Source organism: Antedon mediterranea, chromosome 2, assembly GCF_964355755.1.
Source record: "Antedon mediterranea chromosome 2, ecAntMedi1.1, whole genome shotgun sequence".
NCBI lineage: Eukaryota > Metazoa > Echinodermata > Crinoidea > Comatulida > Antedonidae > Antedon > Antedon mediterranea.
Window position 1 is genome coordinate 15263283 of NC_092671.1, and position 23938 is coordinate 15287220.

The 23938-nt window shown below is 32.3% G+C and overlaps 2 protein-coding genes across 5 annotated transcripts in view; one reads left to right on the top strand and one right to left on the bottom strand.

The window, feature by feature from the left end:
• On the top strand, positions 1-5190 carry LOC140039314 (alpha-N-acetylneuraminate alpha-2,8-sialyltransferase ST8SIA3-like). The gene is made up of 6 exons (XM_072084919.1): positions 1-233; positions 2439-2492; positions 2711-3310; positions 3620-3863; positions 4687-4819; positions 5156-5190. Exons 1-6 carry the CDS (start codon positions 1-3, stop codon positions 5188-5190), a joined length of 1299 nt encoding a protein of 432 aa, XP_071941020.1.
• Positions 4457-23938, bottom strand: part of LOC140040539 (uncharacterized) — a 23777-nt gene continuing 4295 nt past the window's right edge. Inside the window, exons 9-37 of one of the 4 annotated variants that reach the window (XM_072086554.1) lie at positions 22121-22187; positions 21736-21842; positions 21341-21466; positions 20606-20728; positions 20429-20461; positions 20087-20153; positions 19697-19869; positions 19309-19425; positions 19012-19131; positions 18363-18482; positions 17965-18048; positions 17375-17626; positions 15048-15279; positions 14540-14603; positions 13982-14088; positions 13349-13456; positions 13168-13217; positions 12871-13055; positions 11923-11970; positions 11446-11638; positions 10984-11107; positions 10633-10709; positions 8814-8956; positions 8421-8586; positions 7256-7503; positions 7002-7141; positions 6499-6690; positions 5646-5864; positions 4457-5090 (exon numbers count right to left, since the gene is read on the bottom strand). In XM_072086554.1, the coding sequence (XP_071942655.1) occupies positions 5653-5864; positions 6499-6690; positions 7002-7141; positions 7256-7503; positions 8421-8586; positions 8814-8956; positions 10633-10709; positions 10984-11107; positions 11446-11638; positions 11923-11970; positions 12871-13055; positions 13168-13217; positions 13349-13456; positions 13982-14088; positions 14540-14603; positions 15048-15279; positions 17375-17626; positions 17965-18048; positions 18363-18482; positions 19012-19131; positions 19309-19425; positions 19697-19869; positions 20087-20153; positions 20429-20461; positions 20606-20728; positions 21341-21466; positions 21736-21842; positions 22121-22187 (3678 nt within the window). In that variant the 3' untranslated portion in view covers positions 4457-5090; positions 5646-5652. Of the gene's footprint in view, positions 5091-5645; positions 5865-6498; positions 6691-7001; positions 7142-7255; positions 7504-8420; positions 8587-8813; positions 8957-10632; positions 10710-10983; positions 11108-11445; positions 11639-11922; positions 11971-12870; positions 13056-13167; positions 13218-13348; positions 13457-13981; positions 14089-14539; positions 14604-15047; positions 15280-17374; positions 17627-17964; positions 18052-18362; positions 18483-19011; positions 19132-19308; positions 19426-19696; positions 19870-20086; positions 20154-20428; positions 20462-20605; positions 20729-21340; positions 21467-21735; positions 21843-22120; positions 22188-23938 lie in introns of all 4 variants that reach the window. The other 3 variants (XM_072086553.1, XM_072086555.1, XM_072086556.1) reach the window with 3 other exon arrangements.

Genomic DNA, 23938 nt, shown 5'->3' on the forward strand with positions numbered 1-23938 from the left:
ATGACGCAGTTATTATGTTTCAAAACGAGTAAAAGCACACCAAAACAAAAGATGTTGAACCAGTTATTTGGAGCACTTATATTGGGTGTTGTCTCTCTGGCGATATTCTGTTCCACTATACATCTGAGAGGGTACCCGCCAAAGATTAAACAAGCCTCGAGGAAACAGGGACATCGCACCAAGCTTCGATTGTCAAATTACATAACTGCAGAAAAATGGGGAATGATCAACAAGTAGGTTTTAAACAGATTATGAAGGTGTCGAAGAGCGTGATGTTATGACGAAGTGGTGACAGTAATAGATGACAATGAATGGGATTTGGAGAATGAAGATGGTTATTGTTTTTTAGTCAATTTTTATCTATTTTTTGTCTAATTTTGTTGATGAAATTATGATGACGTGTGTAAAGAATGATAGGCGTAATCCTCATCATCAGAACCATTTTCATTACCTTATAAGTTGACAACGAATCGGGGATGAGGAGAATAAAGACGGTTATTGATATTTTACCATTCTTTTTTCTAATTGTGTTGTTATGGTAATTGTAATGACGAGGAGAAAGATGCGTTAGAATAATCATCTTTCACCTCGACATCACAATAATCATCTTTATTCTCCTCATATAAGATGACAACGAATGGGATGAGACGAATGAAGATGGGTTTTGTGATGATGAAAATGATTACGGATAATCGGGAATAATAGAATTATAGGAAATAGGAAAGCAAGAGGGACAGACGACAGCGGTGTTGAAGACACGAGAAATATTGAGGATAAGAGTAGATTGTGGTGATAAATATAAGAAAGCATGAGGAGGAAAAAGCACAAAATGCAATATACATGACGATAACGTTGGTGACCATAATGCATGAGATTAAAATAGTGAAGATAATATCAATAACATCAAATATCGTCATCATACATGATGACGATATTTGATGACTTGGGTTTTGCTAAAGCCACTATGAGTTGTTTTTACTATAGGCCCCATCTTTGCCAAGATGTTTGAGTCATTCCTTACTGATTGGGTGACTAGTGACATTCATCAACATTTAGATATTAAACAATTTGGTTGCCGTAAAGGCTCATCTACTAGCCATTATCTTGTGGACATGATTCAGTCTGTAATTAGAGATATTGAAAAAGGTGATTCTTTTGTGGATATTTGTGCCGTTGATTTTACGAAGGCCTTCGACCGAATTGACCATACGGCCATTGTTAGAAAGCTAGTCGACATCGGAGTGAGAACACCTATTATTCCCACCATCTGTAGCTTTCTGACGGATCGTAAAATAAATACTAAACTTAGTTCATCCTTTTCCCCTTATGCCAACATCACATGTGGGATTCCACAGGGTACAAAGCTTGGGCCAATTTTGTTTCTTATATTAGTCAATGATATCTCTATGGAAGGCTGCAGATGGTGGAAGTACGTTGATGATCTCACTCTTGGTGACACTGTTAAACATGGTAATGCCCCTAAACTTCAATCTTGTCTTGATGACTTTACTGAGTGGTGTGATACAAATCACATGGTCCCTAAACCCTCTAAGTGTCATATCATGAGAGTTAATTTTTTGAAAAGAAATATTCCCCCTCCTAATTATTACCTTAGCGGTACAACACTTAATGTTGTTTCGTGTATGAAGCTCCTTGGACTTATAATCCAGGATGACTTGAAATGGGATAATAATGTCAGTGACATGGTAAAAAGAGCATCCAAAAGGTTGTATACGTTATATATCCTTAGAAGGGCCAATGTACCAGTTCATGATATGATATCCGTTTATGTTTGTTATATTCGCCCAATCTTAGAATACGCCTGCCCTGTGTGGCATGGAAGAATCAATAAGGCCCAAATATCGACCATTGAAAGAGTGCAAAAGAGAGTTTTACGTATTATTCTGGGTCCCGCTTTCCTTACGTATGATTCAGCTCTTGAGCTTACTGATATGACCACTCTCGCATCCAGACGAGAGACGTTGATTCAAAAATTTGGAGAAAGGCTCTTGAAATCGGAATTGTACAGAACTATTTTGATAAACCATGATAGATAAACCCCTAATTAATATACCTGTTTGCAGAACTAACCGTCTTAAGACTTCGCCTGCCCTTACCATAAGTAGAATCCTTAATTTAAACAGTACCTGATCACGCTAAAGATGGCTATGTTATAAATATTTACATAGGCCTATGCATTTGTATATAAATTTTGTAATCTTTTTAACATAACATAATTTTATTTTTTTAACTGATTTTTTCAAATTTTTTAATGTTTTGTATAAATTTTTGTATTTTTTTTAATGTTTCTGTTTCCATATATTTATATATATATTTTTGTAAATCAACAATTTCAGCCTTCGGGCTGCATGTTTTTTATTGTATAAACCTGAATAAATAAAAAAAAATAAATAAATAATAATGTTTATTTTTTGCAGAACGATATACTCGGCTTACACAAAAAATAAAAGATGTTTCTTTCTTTGTGAACCGTAAGACTTTCATACTTTCATTTTTTAACGTGTAATAGGCAAAGTATTCAATTCCGTCGGGTTTAAATCGTTTTAACATTAGTAGCCAATTGGTCAATTCGCTTGCGTTGCGACCTAATTTTTCTAATAAACACTCGGCGGGATGCTCAAACTATACAGATATACATATGTTGCATTTTTTTTAAAGATAATTTGTTGCATTATTTGTATTTACGTAGGAATGATAACACAAACTGCTATGATGCTGAAGAAACGATCCTAGTGTACAAAGACGACGTAAAAGCAAGAGACATGCGTTTTATGCAGGAAATTCGACCGCGTTTAAACCAGCGAACATACCTGGAGGAACAGGCATACGGCTCTCTTGACGGAGTACATTGTAATATCAGTATTTATTATCCACACCTTACTACAATACCACAGAGCAAAACATGCGCTATAGTTGGGGCAAGCGGGCAACTAATCAATAGCGGTTGTGGTCCACAGATTGACTCTCATGATTTTGTTATTAGGGGCAATCTGGCACCCATTGCCAACTACACAAACGATGTTGGCAATAAAGTAAACGTAACTGGGATTAACTTTAAGAAGTTGGAAACGATTTATCAGAATCTGATGAACAAAGAGGTAAAAGATCCTGACCATAAGGCTACGATAGAGAACATTCGCTATTTGAACGACAGCATACTGTGGTTTACTAAAGCAACGACGGCCCGACATGCTGCGGAAAAGTTAAAAGAAGTCTCTGCATTGTTAAAGAACTATTATAATTTGCCGATACACATGGCATATATAATGCGATCGGCGTCGGTTGAAAGGTAAGTAACAACAAGTATTATTTTTATACCCAAATCAACTGTACTATTAAACGATCGTGAAATTATGTGTACCATCGCACTCACAAACGTCCATATTCCATTGCAACTACCGAAAACTGAAAGTAAGAACTGACCCGCAAAAGAAAGAATATTGCTGATATTGTCAGAGGAGATTCAGTCGATGGAAAGAATGGATGTGACCCAATATTTTCAAATCTAACGAACATCATTTGGCCTATTTATGTTTGCATAGTTAATCATGGTCTTACAAAAAAATAATTATTTTGCTAAAATTATTTTTTATTGCAGGCGTTACCATTTGAAGCCGGGAAAATACGCAAGTACCGGAATGAACATATTTTCTTTCGCTAGAACGTTTTGTAAAAATATAACTTTATACGGGTTTTACCCTTTTGACGAAAACCACCATAGCACACCGATATGGCGACATTATTTTGAGAATGCGACGTTTGATTTCCAAGGCAAACAACACGATATGGTCCACGAATTCACAAAACTAACTGCAATGCATTTACGTGGAGATGTGACAATGGTAACAGATAAATGCAGTGCTGTGAATATAACAAAACAAACCAGGCATATCCACGTTCCAAAATCGTTCAATAAAACAATTTTAGAAAGAGAACTTGAATTAACAGTTGGGAAAATAGAAATGAAATCACTGATAGAAAAATATATCAATTAGGGTATTCAAATAAAAGAAAAATGGAGTTAACGGAAATTAAACAGTAACATTTATATAGTAAATCAATTGTACCAAATGGATACAGTACCGTCTTTTTCTCTGAAATGTACGTTACGGTATAAATCAAAATTTCTGACATTTTAAGACCGATGTTTCAATGGTATTTTAATAGTTTTTGTTTCTATATACAACAAATTGAATTGAGTTTTTGCTCTGTTTTATGTTAATCTGGCCACTGAAAAGATAACTACAGTGGGTAACTTTAAATGTTCATGTATAGTGATTCTAGTACAGTATACTTTTATACATATTTTGTATGTTTTAAAATAAATTCTTTGTTGTTTAGTTTCTTTGTTTTTATAGTATTGTTTGACTAGTCATTGGAATGGGAAATAGTATAAAACAAATAACAGTATAAAAGCATAATATTTAATGGTACTATTTATTCTATAGTTAAAGAATTCCTGTACATTTAAACAATTTATTTACAAACAATATTTCAAATAAAGCTGTGGAATAAAATTTGTTCAAGGTGTATTTGGACGAATAAAATAAAATATATTTTAGCTATCAAAAATAAAAGTAATAATACTTTTAAGACAATTTTAACATGATTAATCTGTACACAAATATGATAGTAAATTACTCAAAATGAGATAATTATTTACAGATGGTTAATAACTTATCACTTCACAAACGTATACGTTATCTCTCTATGTTGAAACATGGTGATCTTAAAGGATACAAAAGTTTGTGGTTTCATCCACCATCAAATAAAAAAAGTCAACTTCCATTGCGAGAAAGTAAGTCTTCAAAATTAACCTTCATCTTTAAGAATAATTTCAGTTTTTAGAATTATTCTCACCTTGCGATGCTTTTAAATTTATTGGCTAATGGCCAGTTTGGTCTCTGACTTTTATATTTCATTACAAATCTTGTCAATAATCATCAGATAAGCTATGAACTCAACAATGACCCTTCCACCAGCAGGAATACAGTAGTTAATGTATGGCAGTTCCTTCAACACACCTACGATGTTATCAATTTATAAGTATAACATATAACAGAAGTTTTCTGAAGAAAAAGATAATGAAATACTGGGTTACACATTGAAAATATATACTACATTTGTTTTAAAGTTTTACACATTGAATTGGCTGAATTTGTTACATGAATGTATTGACCTAGTTTCTGTTTAACCTTTTGCTAAAACGTAAACGTATTGTAGTTAAAATTGGAAGTTTACCAATTTGAAATATACTGTATGCAAGTACTTGTTCAATCGCATGCACAGGAAAAATAAAATTGATTAGTGTTCTAAAAGAATTGAAAGATCTTTATTGCAAATAGAATTAAAAAAATACTTTTTTAACTATTGTGTTTGTCAAGAATAACTTAATATATGAATTTCATTTAAAACTATTAAATATTTTCAAACTCAGAAAAGTGATGTACAATTCGCAGGTACAATTTGTTATCTTAGTAGTACTTTAAATGGCAATTATCATTTAAGTGTTAACAGGGTCAAAGACAATGTACAGAAGGTTATATTAAATATAGATATGTTTTAACAGACAATAGTTTTAAATTAAATTCTACTTGCAGAATCTGTCATCGAATGTTCCTTACTTTCATTTCACATTTTTACAGAGAGTCCCTCAGGTGTCATGTTGCGTGTAGAAGATTGAGACACAGATCTCGTCGTTATTCTAGTCACATGACCTGGTGTTGACGGTCTTGGCTCTGTGATGTCATGATCACTGTAAGGTGATTGTAATACAGAGTGTCGTAGTGAAGACCCTGGTGGCGTTTGAGGCGGTGATGGATAGCTCATAGCTTTTGAATGCGCTGAAATATTGAACAAATTATTTATTACTAATTTTAAAATCTAGAAAATTCATTATTAACAGAGTTATGCCTACAGTTGTATAACTCAGTCATAAACTAACATTTTGTAAAGATTCAGTCCTTATAATTATACAGCACATCGTAAAAAAAAAGGAATATTTAAGACTCCTAGAGGAAGTAAATTCAAAATCTTATGAACAGACCTAAACTACTACTGATAAGAGAAGAGCTTAGGTGACAAACAAAATAGAAAAGTGCAGTGTCCTCCATAATCTATTTTATGGTTGTAGGTCACTGGATATAGGTTGTCTTTTTACAAGGGTTATTAGTATAGTGTATGCTTTTCTCAAATTCAATAGCTTTGAAACCATGTGATGGGTTGAAATGACACTTTTCTGTTGCAGAGTAACAATATGCCTCTTGTAGAAAATTTTATCTAAATTAACTGCGTAATTAAAGTATGAGGGTGTTGCTATAATTAATCATTATTAGCCAATAAATTGCATGAATGCTGTGGGTCTATTGCATTTCCAGTAAACTTAATAACTTTGTTTGGTTCTAGTTGATACCATACTTATTTACCAGAAAAAATAATTATTAAAAATTAAATTAAAAGTATTTAATCCATTCTCACCTTGATAAGACCCCACAGTTATCGGCCTATCTTGCTCATCTTCACTCTCTTCGGTAATTGGCTGTTGCCGCTCATCAGATGGTACTTTAATTGGTGGAAGAGGTTGAACCGGAGACAGTCGATTATTGCTGGTTGCCGGTGGAATAATGGACCTTGATTCAGGGATGGAAACTTTCTTTTGATCGCTTGATACTGTAAGATTTTTTTTTTAAGTGTGAGAACTGCGACAAAAATAATATGTAAAGAAGTACACAATATCGGGTAGATCAGTTAAGATTAATTGGAGCTGTAGCTTGGTGGTCAATGTGCTTGGCTTCCAATCCTAGGGTTTAGGGTTCAATCCTGACCTAGTGCCAGGGTTGTAACTCATGACTCTTTCAACTCCACTCCCTATGCCTCAAATGAGACTTAGCTTTTAAGCACAATAAATAAAACAGTTTATCCATCCTGTAATTGGCGAGTTGCTCGCTGTTAGATACGAATAAAATAAAAAAGTGCCTTACCTCCAGTAGAATGAGGCCTACTCTGCTTCAACTCTCCTGTCTGAGACATTGCAAGCCGTGGCACACTCACATAGGACCGAACGCTACTATTAGCAGCATTGATTAAACGATCATTGCTTAAAAGTGATTTCGTAGCCGCACTAAAAACAATAGAAAAGAATAAAAAGTAAAGAATGAATAAAATATTTATTCAGATTTTATTAAAGAGATAATGAGTTTGGATTTGAATTGGTTGCTAATTGAAAAATAATTACCTAACAATGTTTTGACCAATCAACAGCCTATTAACATCCAGCTCCAACAACTTAGGTGTATGTAGTAAAGACAGACTATTAGTAACATCACCATTGTTAGCAGTAGGTCTTGGAACAGATGATGTCATGGCCCACATGGGCTGCTGTGTGTTACCCAACAAGGTCACAGTTTCTCCCTTCACCGCCACATCTTTACTGCCTACAGGTACTGCTACATCATTTGAGATTTTAGTGGCAAATTCACCTCCCTTAAAAACATAACATAATGGCAAGTGTTACATTTATAATTGAACGTTATAATTAAATATTAAAACTCAGTCTCAAAAGAAAGAAATGTTTAGTTGATGATTTTTTATTGAGTTGATATGTTTTATTTTATATTTCTTATTTTTATGTAACAACTAAATACAGTAGAACTCTAATAAGGGGTTTTGTAATTGGAAAATTATTTCCATTTATTTTTATTTGCATATAGAATATACATAGAAATTATGCTTGCTCTGAGATATACAAAAACAAATCAATTTCATGGTACACACATCTTCTTATACAAATATATAGTTCAATTACGAAAGACCAAACTAAGTCAATAGAAAGAGTTCAAAAAAGAGCTCTACGAATCATTTATGGCATGAACTATGTATCCTACGAGTCTGCTCTTAAATTGTCAGACCTTCCATCGCTAGTTAACAGAAGAGTCCAACTCTTACTGAAATTTGGTAAAGGAATAATAAAGTCCGATACATTTAGAAGCATTCTTCCACCTGTTCGTGACATTAGCAGAACCCTGAGGTCTGCGAGTAAGCCTCTACTCAAAATCCCGTTTGGTCGTACAGAAAGATTTAGATCTTCACCAGTCCCTTTTTTAGTCCGACTCATTAATGATGAATATTGAATAGGCTGGCACTATTTTAACTTACAGGTGGACCAATTTTAATGTGGTAAATTATTATTATTTTTTTTTTTTTTTTTTTTTTTTTTTTAAACTAGTTTTACCTTTTATACATAATGTATTTATATATTTTTATCAAATTTTGTAAAATACTACTTTTCAGCCTTTTGGCTGCCGTTGTATTTTGATGTCTTTTTATGAATAAATATACCTAAATGAATATATTTGTGAGCATATACGGCAAAGCAAATATTTGATTACCAATTCTCTTACCTGTGATGGAGGTCTGGCCGACTTCATGCGGTGGAATGAAGCTGGGGTCGGAGCAGGAGCAAAGTTAAAAGGAGTGCTGTTCCGTGGTGTTATAGTTCTGTTGGAAGTCAATCTCTCGTGGCTTCTGATACTTGAAGATCTTTGGGGGTACGACGGAATCCAACCTCTATATTAAATAAATATAAGTTACAGTTACAATATGATGTATTATAATGTGCAATAAAGTATAAACTTGTGATAAATGTGATGTGTCCATATATGGGTACAGTGATGTCATATCACTACCATATTTGGGCACATCACACAAGTTTGAGAGTGTAAACAGAGCTTCAAGTAAAGTATGTGCTTGAATCCAAGAAATTTGCCCAACGACATCTCTACAAGTAGTCTTACCTTCCTTTCCATGATAATATTGGTTTGATCATAAATATACCAGATTCTTCCTCTATCATACTTAATGTTTCCATCAACAGGTTTGCAAGCATTTGCCTTTCCTCTGCTAGCTTATCCATGTCATCACCCCATCGTTGAGCTCTCTTTAAATATAAAACAATGTTAATGTTACAACATTTTACTTTATAGATTAGAAACAGAGCAAAAACCTATGGAACGCAACCTCCACTACCCAAATTGTCCAAGTTTCTGAGAAATGTGATTATAGATAACCAAATAATGCTTGATTTTTAAAGCTCTGTCTACACTATCAAACTAGTTTGACAAAAAAGTGTGATGTGCCCAAATATGGTCGTGATATGACATTATCATCATGTCAGTGGCGTATCCAGTAGGGGGGCCCGGGCCCCCCTGATTTCGTTTCCGTCGGCACATCATCGCGGCCGTCGGCAAACAAAGGTGCCGGGAAAAAAATAAACTATTTATTCTGACAATAATTGAACTGTAAACATAATTCTTTTGAGTGTTTGTTTATTTACATATCATATCATCATTGATCCCTTCAGATCAACTTTTTTCATTTTTCATTTCATTACATCTAACGAAACACGTAAAAAATGTGTAGCACGTACGTACGGCCGTACGCGGTAGATTGTTTACTCAAAAGTCTTTGACCTTACCCTAAAACCTTGTTTTTGCATGCAGTTGAGCCTCTCATGACCTGGGATTTGTATGTCTTCCTACGCTAAGAGATTATATAGTTCCACATGCCATGTGCTTTTTTGTCTAAGATATATTTATTATAAGTGACAAAAACCCGGTTTTTTTTTCTCGATATGAGGCCTTTATTATTCAAAATTTTTAAAGAAAAAGCACATATACCATAAAAAATATCCATGTAGGCCCTATTTCATTTTTGGAACAGAATATTCCGTGAGGCTCAACTACAAAACCACCATTTTGTGATATGATGTCATCGTAAGCCAATCAAAGCTGAGCTTTCTCGCGATTGGCATTGCTCACGGTTGGATGATTTAGGATTCTAGCTGATTTGATTGGTGGATGCGAATCACCCGCAGCGGAATGTTTTCTCTCGCGCGTGTACCATGAATCTCTCTGATCGTTACTACACAAAGTTAGAGCAATGAATTTGTCCGAATTCCGTTAAGTAAACAACTTTATATATTTTATAAGCATTTAATAACATGTTTTATTGATATTTCCAATGGTGATATATAAAATAAATTACTAAAAAACGTAATTATATGTAATTATTTTAACCAAAAATGGCGTAGTTAATAGAATTGTCGACTGAGGCTGCAAATTGTTTTACTTCTTTCGTGGCTAAAAACGATCATTTTCGGCGATGTTTTAGACCCTATATTTCGAAAACTACAAATCAGATTTTCCTAATTCTTTCTTTATTGTAATATGAATACAACATACTAACAGATAATGTTGGTTTGGTTTTAATTTTGCATCATTATCCCATATAAGACAATATGACTATGTAATCCTAGAACATATATTGATCAGAGACGTCGTGTATGTACAGATAATGACACCAATTTTGTCGGCAAATTGGCAATTCCCGGCCCCCCCAATTTCAAAATCCTGGATACGCCACTGCATCATGTCCATATATGGGCACGTCATTTTTTGTCACATAAAGTTTGATAGTGTAGACATAGCTTAAGGCTTCCATTTTATCTAGTACAATATTGTTTATACATAACAAAGATATAATAAGCATATTTTATTAATTTATTTATACACAGGCAATCATAAAATAAATAAGTGGGTTTATACAATAATTTACTTTGCTTTGAAGAGCTTCCATTCTCTCTAAAAGCTTGAAAACTTCATCATCAAGTCCACCGCTATTTCGAACATTAGCTGAAAATAAACACACAAAAAATGCAAATTACAACAATAAAGTAATGGTATCTTACAATATGGTATATAATAGGGAGTTTTCGATTTGCGACGACCAACCTAGGTCAGGTCAATTGATGTGTGCTCAGTTGCTGCCATCAAACCTGTGTCAAGGTGAGGAGTGTGGAAACATGTTCCATTATCTCCACATGCGCACAATGAACTAACATGACGTTTGATCATCGGTCATCAAAAATCAAAATCTTCCTACTGTAAGAAATTATGATAATTGTACCTTCAATAGCCTTCATGTTTGTATGATGTGTGTACTTTTTAACAAGATTCTCCAGCCGTTGTTTTGGGATCTTTACATATTCATCCATTGTACGCACAACTTCATTGTATCTTTCAGCTGATATCTGTTTACATACAGACAAATATCATAAATTGAAAAAATAAATACATTTTGAGCTAAATCTTTTCTTTCATTTTATGAATTAGCTGAAATGTGAAAATGTATTCTGTATGTATTGTTTAAAACAGGAATTTATGTACTTTAAAAAAAGTAAAATTCTTTCAAATGCATTCTAAATATCAACTTTAGGAGAAAAAGTATTGATCTGAGCAATTGGATATATCAATGTTTAGGGATTTTATGAGTAATATTGTATTTTGCATTTGTTTGTTTTTTAATAGAACAAATATTGTCAGTATGTTGCATTTCAGAGTACTGTATATTAATTTGTTATCAGCTCACCCTGTCACTACGCACAGCCCGTTTGAGATTCTTTTGATTTCGTTCAAAATCAAGGCGAGAGAAGATGATAGTTTGCTCGATATCATAAAGAGAAGCTCTGGACACTGGTTTAGATGAACCATTCAATGCACCTAGTTCACGCTGTAGCTCCTGAATCATATCTTGCATTTCCATCATCACAACAGTATTATGACTGAAATATAAAAATGAAATATTCATTGTTACATTCTAAATTTTTCAATGTCTTCCATTTTACTGTGTCTACAATACTCACTATGTATGTGTAATAATCATCAGTGAGTTTTCCTAATCACATAAAAAAACAGGATTTCATTTTAAAATATCTCCTTAATCTACTCAGTTATTTCTTTTAAATAATATTTTCATTAATCCAAGGTTTAAGCATTTTTTTGGCCACTATTATACAAATTAACAAAAATAGTTTTACACATCGGTCTTCGCTAATTGAATACTTACTTTAGTTTCTCTTCATATTCTTCTCTTTGTTTTTGACTGTCTTTCTTCCTATAAATAATCACAATCAATTTACTAATTTAATTAATCATTGAGGTTTGATTGTAAATTGTCAACTCCTATTTAGTGGACATTTTGCTGTGAAACAAATGAGGAGGAATATGTTTCAACAATACGGTCAACATCTATTCAGGGGATACATCTTGTAACAAGTAATTTTGTTGGGTTCTGAAGGTTTCCTCTTAATAGGAGTTCTACTATATTTGAACAATAATAAAAAAAACAATAAAACAGAACAAAGCGCAGATATATAACAAAGCAGAAATTCTTCACGCACATGTTATCAACTCCAAAGACTTTTGAGTATTATATGAACCCCTATTAGGACATGATTGAATTCACTTTTGGTAATAGAGAGGTTTCGCAATCTTACGAATACGATAACGGATACGTCACGCACACGTATTCGTTTTCGTAAGTCATAAAAAGTCTGTTTCGCAAGGCAACGAAATATTGAGGCGCGTCCAAAATATGACTGCGGTAAATTTGAGCGAAGCGCAGGTAGGCCTACGTGTTGCTTGGTGCTTGGCTGCCTAGGCCTAGCGTAACATCAAAGCGAGTGAGGACTTTAAAAACTGCTATTTATCAAAATTGACTTGGCATTTTAGTAAATTATTTTAGTAAATTACTTTCAATAAATCTATAATTATATTATAATCATGAATCATTCCTGATTCAAATGCAAAATGTGCAAAATAGATCAAAAACTATACTCGTTTTGTAGTTATGAATATGACTGGTGATATTCGTCAACACGAATACGCTTTACGAATATGAAATGGGGATCAGCTCAAAAGTTTCACAAATGTATGACGTATCCGTTTTCGTTATCGTATTAGTAAGGTTGCGAAACCTCCCTAATTGCTAATTATACCTAAAAACTTTACTTACAGCTGTTCATTTTCGAGTTGCAGTTCTTTGGCATGGTCACCATCTATTGTGGTTGCCATACTGGGCTCCCTCTCTATATTCAACATGCTTCTTTCTCGATCCATACTGGTGGATTTGGATGACTTTGATGGTAAAATAGATCTGAAAGTATCACCTCTTGACAGAAGAGAAGACACAGCAGGCTCCTATTGAGTACAATAAATAAAATGCTAAACTAAAAATAACTTATTAAATCAATGTTATAAACAGTGTAACTGTGCCATAAAAATAAACAATTGAACTAAATGTTTTACTTACATATGGTGAGTGAAATACAGCATTAATAATGTAAGTAGCTTCTTTTAAGACTATAAAAAAAAATTATTTATATGATAAACATCTTGAGACAAGGAGACCTTGTATATTAATTATACAATTGATTGTGTGTATATTAACACAAGTATGTACTTTCAATAAAAGAAAAATAACATGTACTTACAGTGATGTGTATTTAATGTCATCTCTTCAATCTGATTTTGAATGTTCTTTTCATCTGAAAATGGCATCATTTTTAAATCAGATAACTGTTCTGATGCTGACATCATTTCTGTAATACAAATAAGATTAAATAAATCAATTCAAGCCAAACAAAAAACAAATATTTACTAAGTAACACAAAGAGTATTATTAAATCTTTCTTTTAGCACCACAGTATAAACTCTTCTTTGGGAAATCCCTCTTTATAAGACAACACTGTTAAAATTGGGGACACTTTCCTGTGAAACAAACATGAGGAATATATTTAAGCACTATTGCCAACGCCTATTCAGGGGATACACATATTATTGAGGAGATTTTGTTGGGTCCTGAAGGTATCCCCTTAATAGGAATTCTACTGTACTTTTGATACAAATTAATGTTTTCAAACATACAGTATTCTGAAAACTGCTCATTAGACCCTGTCTACTCTATCAAAATTTAAAAATGTGATGTGCCCATATATGGACACGATGATGTCATATCACTACCATATTTGGGCACACTTTTTTTTGTCAAACTAGTCTGATAGTGTAGAAAGAGCTTTAGACTAGTGTCTGGTTTTGGTTGAGTTGAAAGCATTGGAAGTACAAACCTTTATCTGAAAATAGCTGTATCAATGAATCTTTGAATTCATTTATGAAATCATACGTCTTCAAATAATCAGAAATTACAGGATTCTCCTTAGCTGCCAATGACAACCTAGCAATATTACAAATTAATTGATTCATAATATAATTATTTGTTATGATATTTTAAATATATTTATTCATCATTTATCACATAATCATGTCAGTGAGAATACTGTAGTATGTAGGCCTGCAGTGTTTAAATAAAGATGAATAATGAAATGGGATCTCAGGAAACCTGGAAGTTTTTTTATAGGTACTAAAAACTACTAAATTTAAATGAAATTTTACACACAATTGAAAAAACATCTCAGACAATTAATGAATTGATCAAATGTTACAAATCCAGTTCCAAGTTTTGCAAGCACTTATGTTTGTTGGCAGGTGGTTCAAGAGATGGGTGACAGAAATGGGATGTCACAAAGGTTGTATTCATGATACTATTATAAATATACATTTGACAAACACCATCATTTCAAGAATATTTATTATTATAGATATGTAAAAATAAATAAATCACTTACTTAGAAAGACTACTGGATGAAAATGAATAAGGAGAAGTTGCAATGTCCACCTTTGTTACTTCACCTAAAATGATAATTACACACCAGGGTTTGAATATTCAACATAGACAATTAATGTGACTGTTGAGGCATGTAGGCATGAATGAAAAAACAGGAAATAGCATCTAAGAGGTAAAAATAATAAACACAGCATTCTAAGGGGTTAAAATACTGATAACATATTATGTAATGAATATTTTCTTTACTTCTAAGGGTTAAAGTGTAGAGGTAAAAACCAATTTCATTTTTGTAATTAAACTTTTGTCTTTTGGAAACTCAGTCTTGGCTTACTTGAGATTCCACACATAAACATGGACTGTAACAAGGCCTTTTCTTATGATCTTTTTTTTCTTACTTTATGTGGTACAATAACAAAATTTAAAAAAATTTATTATAGTTTTATATCAAGAGTAAAACATTGGTTATCTTTGGTTTAACAGTAGTATTATAATTATTACTATACAATTACCTTCATTTTCAAGCATTCCTGGAATAGTAGTGTTAGTTGTAGCTGTAACCGGTCGACTAGCACTCAGTAACGAGCCATGCATTGATGTTCCTTTGGATCTACGCTCTACTATGTCTGCTTTGCGTTGTTCCAATTCTGCTTTGTATTTTTCATACATTGATCTTTGGCTACTGGCAGAAAATGGACGTTCACTCTCATACTCGGAAGCATTGCCAGTTGCTAAGTTGGAAACCTTAAAAAAGAATAACATTTAGTTTATTTAAACAGAAAAACTAATTAATTGCTACATTGACCCACCACCAGCCTGCTTTGCTGCCACCTAACTAAAGCCCAACTTACCAACCGGTCCTCTTTTAAATTAAATATCAATTGCAGAGAGAAGTGATATTAAACCACACTGTAGATCACATGGTCTATAGTTTGAGAGATCTTTAATTTGACGGAAACCGGCTTTTATAGTAATATAAGGCAAAAGCCAACAATTAAAAACATGAACTGTAAAGGAACATTTTTAGTATTTCATGCATTAGTATGTTAGAAAACCCCAAAACCATTTTTATATTCTTATTACCAACATAGCTTTAATTAATACCCTTCAATGCACCATGCATAAAAACACATTATAAACACAAATAATTAGGCATATTTATAACATTAATAGCTTACTTTAAACCAAACATATTAACTTAATAAACATTCTATATAAACAACATGCACTATTACAGTAGATCAGGCTCATTTTCACTATTTTTCATTTAAAAAAATTAATTACTATTATTTGTTGTTGATTTCCTTGACCTGTTATGAGATATAAAGCTAAGTAGTATGTAGACATACAGTTTGTGGCGGCTTACTTGTTACAACTCTGATGGATTGGCATATAGGAAATAAATCGGAGAGAAACAAATGTTATAAAAACAGTAATACTTCTATTAATTACAATAGACACGTTTCGCGCTCGCGAGGTCACCGTCAGTTTGACCTTTTAGTGGGTATACAATGGTAAACAAACACAGCGAGAGGTATGTTAAAGCATGGGAGAACTGAGAGATGATCATCTTAAAAAGCAATCGTCAAAACTAGCCTTTTGATGGAATGGCATGGTAAGGATGTTATTTATTTTCTAAACTTATGTTTTATATTCACTGTAGAATTATTTGGGCATTTGGTTCGGAATCATCGACTTTATTTATGTATTGTCATTTTTGGTTTGACACATAATACATATATATTACGGTGCATTTAATACATGTTAACTGTTGATTTTATTTACAAATGTTGCGTAAATATATTAATTATTATCTTTCATTCTTCTTCATGCTCCTATTGCATCTTCCATGTATTATGTGATGTTCTTCGGCGCTTAAACAGACACCCAAGCCTCCTAGGCCTAGTAGACGAAGTATCGCATCAGGCAACGCCACCGGGCGGGCGGAGAGACCCGAGCACGTCGTGGACGTACCTTTCCTTGAACAATTTCCAAGATTTTGCGCCACTATCCTTCGGAGCCGACGCAAACCACTCAGCAAGTGTTTGAAAATTAAAAACAGGAATATTATTCAGTGATTTTGTGTAGTTAAATTCACGATTTATCCAACATATACAACATTTATGATGCACCTTGCAACAAAAGCACTCGGCAGTCGCCATTTCGCTATGCTTCAACACGCACTAGGCGAGAGGTGTTCGGTTTGTTTACAAATCTATACCCACTATTTCTGATTGGTCGCGAGCGAGAAATGTGTCTATTGATGACACAAAATGCATTACAAAAATGTCTTGATATTCATTAAAATAAAAACTACTTTCTAGGTTTATCTTATTGGTGCAGTTCATACTCAACATTCTGTGGTTTCTGCAATGCTAGAGTTTGTTGATTTTCACAAAAGCAACCCATAAAAAAACAAATATATTAGACAAAATGTTGTTTATCAAAATGTTTTGTTACGCAAAAATGTTTGACAATGAATGGGTCATGTACTACGAGCATAGGAGAAGCTTTGTTCCTAGCAAAATAACTTACTTAATAAATGTTATGTAATGATGCTGAAAAACTTAAAAGCAAACCTCAGATTAACTGCATTCATGTTAGTTATTTGTATAGTTTGAATTAGTTAATACATTTCAACCCATCCAAGATGCATCTCTTACCCACAATGCATCAATTTATTGCGCTAGAAGCAACCCACACAGTTATCCATGCATTGCTGTTCCACTTTAATAACTATTTGTGTTATTTAAAGTCCAAATAATCAGCATTATATTAGGTCCAATATACTTTAAATTAGTAAAGATGCAGCAGCAACAATTGTAGATGCACTTCTTACCCACAATGCCGCAGTTTGTTGATCATTATCATGTGACATTGACACAGAGAAATGAGGGCTAATGACTTCACTGTGTGCTTGAGATATTTGATCAAACTGTTCAACTTCTTTTTCTGGATAGCTCACCGCATCATTAACAATAAGCGGTTCAGTTTGAGTGTCAACATCGACATATTCCTTGAATAATTTCTTAAGGAGGAAGTCTGATATGTCTAAATCACTCGTAAGGAGATTGTATAGAGGATGGTGACGCTAAAAGAATTTTACAGACAAAAGTGAAGTGTTTACATTTTACAGTACAATATTAAGTAAAAAAAACAAAGGACACAAATAAATATACTGTGAAAACGTAATATTGTATAGTGATAATATTAAGGTATAGAAAAAAAAAGTCAATACAAGTCTACCCTTTACATGGCACCACTTTAATATGGCATGTCTTGAGTGGTAAAACGCATTGATTAAAATGTATGAGTAAAGGATTGACCGAAGCTGGAAATAGTTGTACTGAAGAACCTAATACAGAGTTGAGAACACATTTTAGAATGGCAAGAAGATAAGATAAGGTGATATATGTATGAAATACTTACAGGAATGGAATCAACAGCAGTTACTTCTCTGGAATTCAACTGGATTGATATACTGTCTGCTGAAGCTTCAGTGCCATCTTCAACCTGCTGTAAATGTGGAATGATGAATGAATGAAACTGAATGAACAAACTAAATATTTAGTTGGATGAAAGAGCAAATGTATAGTATTTGATAGGAACTGCAAAAAAATCATTAGGTTTGATGAAATGGCACAACAGCAAAGACCAAAACGCGTAATAAACTTCTTTGCTATCATGTCAAATTCCGAACTTGTGGTAGTTGCCAAAACTATCACAATATCAATTAGCATATACACATGTGTGGATATGTATCACACTCTAGTGCATCACCGTATTTAGTACTACATTTAAAATCCCCTAAAGTAGATAATCTGTACCTTTATCTTGTCACTTTTTTCGTCAACATTAGGATCTGTCTGAACATATGTTGATGACATTTCTCCTTTACGAACAGTTAATGTCACTTCTCCTGCTTCTGATATCTCTGCAAATTCAACCTAATGAAACAAATTTCATTAATTACATCTCCACATTTGAAATCAAAGTACATAATTACATCACTTGAGTTTAACCAAGCAATCCTCATTGTGTTTGTTTAATGTTATTTCCTACCTTAGCTTATACAAATAACTTTATAATCCTATATTATAATAATTACTAACAGAAAAAAAATAATATAGATTGTTATTTAAATATTATTGGTTGAATTAAAAATATCTTTGAAACAAAATTTGTTCATACATAACACTATAAAAATTGATATGTTTTTTTTTATCTAAATAAAGACTACATTTGTGGTTTATATTTCTTAGCAGTTTTTGTTTAGAATTAATTATGTTTAAAGCTCTGTCTACACTATCCAACTTTATGTGACAACAAATGTTAATGTGCCCATATATGGTCACAATGATGTCACAACACTACATATTTGGGCACATCACACTTATTTGTCAAACTTGCTTGATAGTGTAGACAGAGCTTAAAAGACAATGGGCACGATTGAGTATGTACAGACTTGGCACTTACAAGTTTTGCTTGTTCATTAACAATATCTTCAAGTTGCGCCATAGCTCCGTCAGCTTCCTTCTCTGCGTCATTCTGTAATTTCTGAGCTTGTTCTACCTGCACTGTCAACACTTGACGTTCCTTTTAAAAATATATATTTAATTACAATAATTACAAATGCATAATTTTAAATGGTAAAAGTATAGAGTTATTAAAAAGAAAAAAGAAATTATTTTTTTAAAGACAATTGCAAATTCTGATTTTACAGACATTCAAATTAACTATTAAAGATTAGAGACAATGACATGTTTTACTTACAGAATCCCATTTTTGCTGCCTATCAATCAACTGCGATCGTAGCTTTTTAACTCTGGTATGGTGTTCTTCTTTAACAGTTTTCAATTCATTTGACAGTCCACGTATTACCATTAAACTCTGTAAGATAATTTAGACCAGGCTAGAATTGAATAAACTCATTATGTAGAGTATTTATAATTTGTTTACATATTTCACTACTTTACAGATAGGTAGTGATCCCTTCACATACAGCAACATCCATACATAAAAGGCATATTAACTCAAAATCCAAATTTGATTCATAAAAAGTCTCAGAAGAGTTTGTATGTCACAAAAGTCAATCATTCGGATTTGAACCGTTGCCCTTACGAATGGAAGGTGAGCATCTTACTATTATGCCATATCTTACCTCTCCTCTGTAATGCTTAAAGGCTGATGATAATTGCTCAGGTGGTACTTGTACCCACTTCTGCTCATCTTCCAATGCAAATTTGTCTTCAAATGGTATTTCACTTACAGGCTCTAAGTTAGACTTGGTTCTTGAAACCTTTCTAGGCGTTGATGACTTGCTACCATCTAAGTCTAACAAAGATGAATTAAAAAGAAATATCAGATAATTTCTTTTTTTAATACTTTATACAGGACTGTAAAAAGCTAGTGGTAATATATTCAATAATGTGTAGTACATGTAATGTGCAGTGGTGGATTTTGTACTGTAGATCATGTTAAAAATGTATTGTGAAAATATACTACAAATACACCTGACAAAATAAATAAAAATACATTAAAATGACAATACCTTTTGTTTGCACTGATTTTAATGACCCTTCTTTAGGTGTTGAAGGTGCTGATGTTTTAAGAGAAACCTGCAAAAATTGTAACAATAATATGTATACAGTAAGTATTTTTTATCAAAAGACACTTTTATCGCTACTTCTTTAATTATTAAATTCATAATCCCAGTACAGTATAAACTCTACCTCTATAACTCCTATTTAGGGGACAGTTCCCCACGAACTGAACGTGAAAAAAAAAGTGTTTTTACACTAGGGCCTTCTCCTATTCAAGTGACAGTCCCACTTTATTGGGCCCTGAAAATGTTCACTCAACTTAATAAGGGTTGGACTGTATATTCATTTACCTTTTTGATTGATGATGAACCAAATGTTGATTCCTAAAAAATTAAACCAATTTTAAATCAATCATTATAGTTAACAAATTAAATATTAAAATTACATAATACTTTTGAAATTATTGTAGTTCACGATGTATTAATTTTTCCCCAAAAACATAAAAAACTTTAATAAGTAATGATTACCTTTTTTCTCAAATTAGAACTGCGTTTTTGACTAATGTTAGTAGACTGCCTGCTGACTCCTAATGAATCTTGTTCATCATCAGAGTCGGACGCCCAGCTCCTCACTCGGTTTACAGAATTCTCCTAGAAAACATCAATTATTAGACTTAAAACAGAATAAAAAACATACTGACTTACTGGAGTATAATTTACAGGGAAAGACAGATAACAACAATTGAGGTAGTTAAAAAACATAGCCATTGCCAACATTTAAACAAGATTTAATTGATAAGAATGAAAATTTTACGTTCATATAAGCATACAAAAAAAATGATTACAAAAACTGTACATTTACTTGCAAACATTCCTACAATTAAACAACTATATCATTATCAAAACAAAAATATATAACAGGCACACTGTACATTTATACTAATCATTTATACACTGAAAAAGACAAAACAGTGTTTAAAAACAACGTACAGTAGTAACTTTATAAAAGTAAAAACATTATAGCAATTATTGGGAAAACTAGCTCTATGGATAAGCATAGCACAATAAAAAATAGAATACAAAATAAAGCATTAAAAGTAACAAAATTATACCGATCAATCAGGCATGCAAAATAATAATTACAGCTTGCAAAAAAAAAATAACCATGAGAAGCATCTACAACATAATATATTAAACATTTTACAGGGAGACTGCTATTTGCACATAAGGTTGGGTTCCATGCAGTGGGTCACATGGCCTTACCCCCGATGACGTGGAAGAGCGACGAGAAGAAGACGAAGATGATGATGAAGACGATAACGTTGGAGACGAAGGCATAGAAGAAGTCGAGGAAGATGCCTTTGAAATACCAGAGCCGTTATGCTCCTCCTTGGTTAAGTTAAAATTAACATTCACTGTTAATAATATTACTTTTAATATTGCTAATTAATCTACTTTTTCCCCTTAAATTTTATATGTTTCTTGTGCTCTATAAAGTGTTAACATTGAAGTAGCACATTTTTATATTTTTTTTCCAATAATATTCCTTAACACCTTTAACATTTATTTGTTTAAGACCTCTTTAAATTAAAGAGTTTTTTCGTTTATAAATTTAATTTTTATATAAAAAGAAATAAACCAATAATAATGATACTGACCTCAATCTGGTCTAGTTTTTCTGTGTATTCTTGCTTTATTTTTTCTACTTCTTCTTCATGTTCCTTGTTAAGTTTAGCAATTTCAAGATCATGTTGCTTCTGTAGACCTACAATAAAACAATAGAAATTATGCTAAGATACTTAAAAAAGGGGTGTTAAAGAATTACAGAAAAGATTCTTATAGAATCGTAACAGGAAAGAGAAAAAAAAGCACTATGTATTGTTTGCAATGAAACTTATGCAAAGATACTTTACTATAAATAATTCTTACAGAATCTTGAATTGTTTGTAAATGTATATATACAAAATAATTGATTGAAATTAATTTGAAAACAAAAGATAAACAATTAAAGAAATGTTAATATAATAATATACAAATTATCACCTTTTCTTGTATCCTCAAATACCACTTGGGAACCAGAAAATTTATTTTCAAGTTTGTTAATTGCCAACTGAAAAATAAAACCACCAATGTAAATACAAAAATAAACTCACCAGTCTGTCCATTGCCTTTGATAAAAATATCTAATGCCATTTAAAAATCTATTCAATTACATTAAAGATTTTAGATTACAAAATGGTAGAACTGGTATAAAATAGAAAGCTGTTAACTTTATAGGAATGTCAAGGGAGGTTATTGTAACGGTTTTGTCTCCTAGCAGTTCATAACCAATAACAACGTTTAAATGAAGATGCTGTTTATGTAAAGAAAAAAACAAATGACAAATCAATAGAATTAGCTTTAAAAAGTCAACATAATCAGGTTAAGAAAACAATAGGGCTAGAAGTTGATACAGTAGCAGATTAAAGAAATCAATACTTCGTGACAATGTGAACATGACTATCATCTGTTGCATGATAGAGGGCTCAGTTCAATAAATAAATGTGATCATAAGCTCATCACATGCACTAAAATTAATAGCAAAAACAATCTGTTAGTACTTAGATGTGCTGTGAACAAAATTAGCTATGAATTAAACAGATAAATAATAAAAATAACATGTTTAAAGCACAAACATTTCTGATTCTCAAATAAAATATGTACAAAATATTGGTTGAGTATCATAGTTGTTTAGATAGTTTAAAGAATAAATACAATGCATTTGACGAGTATAAAATAAAGACGCCAATCAACAGCAATTATACATAATTAATTATTTGTGTACACTGCAATAACAGAGAATGGTAAAAATAGTAGAACCTACTTGGTGTTTTGACTGTTAAGAATGCAGAGGTTGAAGAGAAGTAAATGGACAAATTAAGATAAAATATATAAATAATGTCTTCAATAATGAAACACTAATATAAGCAATAAAACATTTAAATTATCAAAATAAGAAATAATTAACTTGCAACGACTGAACTACATAGAGTTAAGTTCTGTCCATACTATCAAACTAATTTGAAAAAAAAGTGTGATATGCCCAAATATGGTACTGATATGACATTATCTCCATATATGGGCACATCGCAATTCTTGTCACATAAAGTTTGATATTGTAGACAGAGCTTTAGTTTAAGTAATACACAAACGTTTTGAATAGAGGTGATAAAGAACATCATTCATGTCAATTTTTCTTCTTTAAACTATAAACAATAATTGACCATGTACACTTTTAATATATGATTGTTCGTTTAGTTTTAAATTTCATTTGTGATAGAAAACAATTTGTTAATATGAATGGTGTTAAGTCAGAAATCGTAACCTCTGACACCGGTGTTCCTCAGGGTACTGTCAACGCACCTAAATTATATTCCTTGTATACGGCCGATTACAGATCTTTAAATGATGAGCTTTGCCCCGTTGTTAAATTCGCTGATGACACTTGTACTATTGGTCTCATAGTTTAACAATGATGAACATTATCGTAGCGAAATACAAAGATTTGTTAAATTTTGTGACGATAATTATCTCCAAATAAATGCATCTAAAACAAAGGAGATGATCATTGATTTTAGGACTAAACATAAATTTAATTTTCAACCAATCACTATCAAAGGTAAAGAAATTGAAATTGTTGACCAGTACAAGTATCTAGGTATTGTTTTCAATGATAAACTGAATTGGGGAGACCATATAGACTTCATCAGCAAAAAATTAAATCCCAGAATGTATTGTATGAGAACTTTATATAAATTTAACTCCTGTGATTTGATGTTACTTTCGTTCTATAGTTCCGTTATATGTAGTGTTTGGACGTAC